The sequence below is a fragment of the Chiloscyllium plagiosum genome, chromosome 45, assembly GCF_004010195.1.
Source record: "Chiloscyllium plagiosum isolate BGI_BamShark_2017 chromosome 45, ASM401019v2, whole genome shotgun sequence".
In the NCBI taxonomy this organism is placed as follows: Eukaryota; Metazoa; Chordata; class Chondrichthyes; order Orectolobiformes; family Hemiscylliidae; genus Chiloscyllium; species Chiloscyllium plagiosum.
The window spans coordinates 10,651,136-10,656,513 of NC_057754.1; the positions used below are offsets into that span (position 1 = coordinate 10,651,136).

A 5,378-nucleotide genomic window follows, 5' to 3' on the forward strand; every position below is an offset into this window, starting at 1 on the left:
CTTTCTCTTGGTGCTTGTGTGAAAAAGAAATAACTTCTTCCCCTGTGCCCTGTATGGTGCACTGAATTTCCAGCATTTCGGGCTGTCCCTCACTCTGATTGTCCCGTTCCCTGCGACAAATAAACTCCAAGAGTTCCTTGCACTTGTTGGAAGTGAGGACAGAGGAGACATGGGAGCCGAAGAGCTCAAAATAAATTTGTGCTTTACAGATACGATAAAGGCACAATAGGTTTAACAAAAAGCTGATCTATATAATTTGTCACCCAACTAGGTAACCAGACATGTGGTGTTTAGAAACATCATCAGAACCCAACCCAGAAAACATGGTTTGAATATAGGTAACAGTGGAATCAAGAAACGATTCAGAGAGAGATTCTTGGGAACTCATTGATGATTAACCAGGCCTAATGAACCAAGAAATCCCTTTTCACAAATCGTGTAGGTGGATAATCTTTACCCAGTGTGTATATGTTGATATACAGTAACGATAAGATACTTTCCAAAACCTACCCTCCAGTTACAGGGTAACTGTTACAAATGTAAAGAAAATTATCTCCATTTTACAAGCTTTTACTGAGCAGGAATGAACAACATCAGTACAAATGATCCAAAGACCACAGTTCATTCCTTGATGTGAGTGAAAGCAAAATCCTTCAGTTGGTTATTTGTGACTTTGCTGGTGTCTCAGCAGGCTGGATGATCGAATGAATCCCTTCCCACACTCTGAACAGGTGGATGGTTTCTTCCCAGTGTGAACCTGCTGATGTGTCAGCAAGTGAATTGCTTGAGTGAATGCTTTCCCACACTCAGAACAGGTGAATGGTCGCTCTCTAGTGTGAATTCGCTGGTGTGTTAGCAGGTTGGATGACTGTGGGAATGCCTTCCCACACACAAAACAGGTGAATGGTTTCTCCCCAGTGTGAGTTCGCCGGTGTATCAATAGATGAGATGAGCAAGTGAATCCTTTCCCACACTCAGAACAGGCAAATGGCCTCTGCCCAGTGTGAATTCGCTGGTGGGTCAGTAGATGAGTTGCCTGCGTGAATGCTTTCCCACACTCAGAACAGGAGAATGGTCTCTCCCCAGTGTGAACTCGCTGATGTATCAGCAGGTTGGATGACTGAGAGAATCCCTTCCCACACTCAAAACAGGTGAATGGTTTCTCCCCAGTGTGAATTCGCTGGTGTCTGAGCAGTTCGGATGACTGAGTGAATCTTTTCCCACAATCAGAGCAGGTGAATGGTCTTTCCCCAGTGTGAACTCGCTGGTGTATCAGCAGTTTAGATGACCGAGAGAATCCCTTCCCACAATCAGAGCAAGTGTATGGCTTCTCCCCAGTGTGACTGCGTTGGTGAGTTTCCAGCTGGGATTGGTAAAGAAATCCCTTCCCACAATCCCCACATTTCCAAAGTCTCTCCCCAGTGTGACTGCGCTGGCGTTGGGACATTTCAGATGAATCTTCACTGACCCTTCCACACACAGACGATTTGTGTTTCTCCCCAATGTGAATGGTGCTTTTTCCTTCAATGTTCAAAATCTTGAAATTATCATAAACAGAGTGACTATTGGATTTGGATGTGGTTTTTTTTCTTCAGTCAACCTTTCAAACAGAATACAAAGTTAGAGACAGAGAAACAAGAAGAAGACACACAGGTTGTGAAACTGCACGAAATTAATCTTGTCATTTGTGGAGCTGACACAGAGGGAAACTGCTGGATTATCATTAACACTGAACTAGTTCATAAATGTCCTTGAGGGAAGGGGACTAGTCAATGTCTACACAAAATTATGGAAAGGTACAGAGGCATGAGAGTTGGCAGGGGTGGGATGCATTTTATAGATTTGCAACTCAGTCCTGTTCCTCTTTTCTTCCCATATCTTTCTAACCCTCTGAAGGACTAAGGAAAAGTGCAGAAGCAAAATGATGGAAATCGAAAATAAAAACAGAAGATGCTGGAGATACTCAGCAAGTCTTGCATCACCTGAAATGCTAACAGATGCAGGAACCATTGCAACGAGAAGAAACCTTTAGATGATCATACAAAACACCACCATATAGGTTACACGTTAAAAGTCAGAAAATGGGACTTGAGTGATAGGTGTTTGACGATCAGCATGGATACAATGGGTACATTGTGTTCTACAATTTTATATCAGAGTCTTGGACCCAATTTTGATCCCTGTTTCTCTGAGACTTTTTTTTAGTAAGCAGACAGGAGTGGCAAGCATTGGATCATTGAAATTAAACATTGGCCTTCACAGTGATAGGAGGAGAGTATGGTGTAGGGATATCCTTCTGTAAGGGCTACAGTGAGCACACACCTGGAATACCATGTGCACTTTTGTTCTCCTGTCCCTGGATGGATGCCCTGGCCATTGTGATAGTGCAAAGAGGGTTAACCAGATTGATTCCTGGGATGTCAGGATTGATGTATGAAGAGAGGCTCAATCCTCCTTTAATCCTTGACTCTGTCTTTCTGAGCTGCTGACTGCATCACTAACTAGCGTTCTACCTGCCAATTCCTGATCTGAATCTGACCAATTAAGGCCTGTACTTGGTTTCCAATCCCACTGCCACACTAGTTTTCAAACCTCACCAACTGAACTAGCAAATGCCCCCAAGAGGACACTTGTTGGAGCTTGTCCAGGCTTGCACAGGTCCCACCTTGCCCAGACACAGTCCCAATGCCTCAAAAATCTAAATCTTTTATGGTACACCATTTCTCCAGCCACACATTTATCTGATCTATCCTCCTATTCCCGCTCTCACTAGCACGTGGCACTGGGAGTAATTCTGACATTATTACATTTGAAGTCCTGCATTTTAATAAAGCTTCTCTCTTCTGATATTTATTTTCCAGGTCCTCATCCCTTTGTTTACCTGTGTAGTTGGTACCTGTGTGTTCCATGACCACTGCCTGTTCACCCTCCAGCTCCAGAATGTCCTACAGCAGCTTCAAGATATCCCTGATCCTGGCACCAGGGAGGTAACATACCATCCCGAATTCATGTCTGTGGTCACAGTAGTGCCTTTCTACACGCCTTGTCATTGAGATGCAGGGTTGTTTTGACGGGATACATTTTCCTCCCCTTTTGTGCAGCAGAACTACCTGTGATGCCATGAATTTCGCTGTTGCTGATTTTATTTGAGGCCACCCCCAATCAACACAACAGTACCCAAAGTGGTATATCTGTTTCAGAGGGAGATGACCGCTGGGGACTTCTGCACTTCATTTTACTTTGTCTGGTCACACATTCCTTTTCTGTGTAATTCTCACTTGCAGTGGGACTAACTCGTTATAGTTATTGTCCATGACATTCTCTGCAGAACAGATGCTGATATTGAGCCCACCCACAGCTCGAGCTCAGAAAAGCAGTTAGCCAGAAGCTGCAGGTGTACACAGTTCCTGCTCATATTCCCATCAGGGACATTGAAAACTTTCCTTAATTCTCACATTGAGGTGCGCATCAAGGGTCTGAGGTGTCCTATCATGACTTCTTTCTGAATTAAGCTAGTTATTCTCATTAAGAGAATTTAATTCAGCTATGGATCTTCCTTTATTTCAAACAGTTCTGTTCTAATCAAAACCCCTACCTTTACAAAAGCTGATATGTTACACTTTAAAACAATAAGAAAACAGCCATTTACCAGTTGGCTGTGTCCATGAGGACCTTGTCATTTCTGAATTGAGACTGAGCACCACACTCGATCTTTCAGCTTCAACTTCTCCCTGCCTCACCTGACACTCTGTTTCAAAGCACTCAACTCCAATGCACTCTCACCGAGTCAAGCAGCACTCACAGCGCAGCCCTGTCATTATAATCTGTCCTCAAACTTCTGGGCTGTTCGAATGCAGTTCAATGGGAGCTCAGAGAACAGCATCTCTTCTTTCAATTCAGCCCTTGTTAACACTGCAGACTCAACGTGACTTCCAGCAGGTTCGGCACCAACGTAGAGTTGTCAGGGTCTGGAGCACTACACCTGAAAGTATGCTGGAATTCGAGTCTATGTGGAATTTGAAAGGGATGTTTGCTGATAATTATAGGTTAAAATCGTGGTGGGTGACTGGGACGAAGCATGACAGTTCTTTCAAAAGTTGAGGTGGTATTTGTGCAAATCGGTGCCTCCGTGAGGCCAGAATCTCCTCCTTCAGCTGTAGGACCTAGAACTGAACACATAACCTGGGGTGATCTGACCACAAATTTGAACATGTTGCTCCTTTTCAATTTCCAAACAGATCAGAATTACTTTTCCACAGATAGCAGAGACAAACCTTGTTATTTCCACAGTTAAGTGCCAGCGATATTCATATCCTGCTGTCTGTCAGAACTTATTTTGAGAATCCCGGTCTGCAAACTATTCTCAATTGATATCCTGTAAAACGAATTCATAAAAGAAATATCACTGTCAGTCCCGGATTAGAGATCTAAAGAGAAACATTTCTCTTGCTTTCAATTTGCTTTGTTGACGTTTCGCTTTGCCCCGCTCCGCCCCCCACCCTGGAGGAAGATTGCACATGCGCACTGCTGCACCTTGCCCCCAATAAAAATGGCCGCAGTAAGCCAGGGTCTATGACCGCCTGAGGCCCGCAGACGTTTTCCCGTTTGCTGCAAACGCGGGACCAACAGATTCTAATTCTGATCGAAGGGCCTAAACTGAGTGTTTCGAAAGGCTGCCAGTCCAGACTGAGTCCATTTTTCGCCCGCCGTCCGCTGCTTCCTCCGCTTTCTCGATTGAATCTCCCACACTCATTCGCCAGCGGCACATGGTCACGTGTAGTTGTGCTTGCACCGCCCTTCGTTCATTCCTATTGGTTGGAGGACCAGTCGTATCGCGTGTCTCGTTAGTCCCGCCTCCTCCCCTCCTAATGGTCGAGCAGTTGCCGTCAATCAGCCGGGCCCCATTGCGAGGTGAGTGGCGGGATCCGCCCTCCCTCTGCTCTGGGGTGAGCTTCATTATTCACAGTGAATGGGGCAGCATCATAGAATACAGGGGACTGCTGGCCGTTCAGCCCACTGAGGCTGTGCTCGACAGTCGCTGCAAATCTATCCATCTCCTCTGAGCTTTGCCGTAAGGCTGCAAATCTTTCCTTGAATATCTTTTGAGTTTAACTGCTAAATCTGCATCCAGCTGACGTTCAGACTGTTCCAGATTCACGACATATTCACGTTTTCACTCTGCAATATTTGTTAGTTATTTGAAAGCTGTGTTCTGTGGATACCAAATATTGTGACAAGATTAATAATTTCTCTCTGCAAATGAAATACTCTGGAAGCAAATTTACACCTCCACTAAATTACAGCTTAACTTACTCCGCTCCAAGGAGAAAAGTCCGAGCTCTGCTACTTCTCCTAAAAACAGAAATCCATCTTTGCTG

The 5,378-nt window shown here is 44.7% G+C and overlaps 1 protein-coding gene across 3 annotated transcripts; it reads right to left on the reverse strand.

The window, feature by feature from the left end:
• Positions 1–554: 554 nt before the first annotated feature.
• Positions 555–5,055, reverse strand: LOC122543941 (zinc finger protein 239-like). Of its 3 annotated transcripts, none has more exons than XM_043682897.1 (3): positions 4,658–5,055; positions 4,275–4,375; positions 555–1,600 (listed from the first exon to the last, which is right to left on the reverse strand). In XM_043682897.1, exon 3 carries the CDS (start codon positions 1,445–1,447, stop codon positions 662–664), a length of 786 nt encoding a protein of 261 aa, XP_043538832.1. In that variant the 5' UTR covers positions 1,448–1,600; positions 4,275–4,375; positions 4,658–5,055; the 3' UTR covers positions 555–661. The 3 variants fall into 3 exon arrangements, with proteins under 3 accessions (XP_043538832.1, XP_043538829.1, XP_043538831.1); XM_043682894.1 differs by having other exon boundaries at positions 4,534–5,055; XM_043682896.1 differs by lacking the exon at positions 4,658–5,055 and having other exon boundaries at positions 4,275–4,527.
• Between the last annotated feature and the right edge of the window lie 323 nt (positions 5,056–5,378).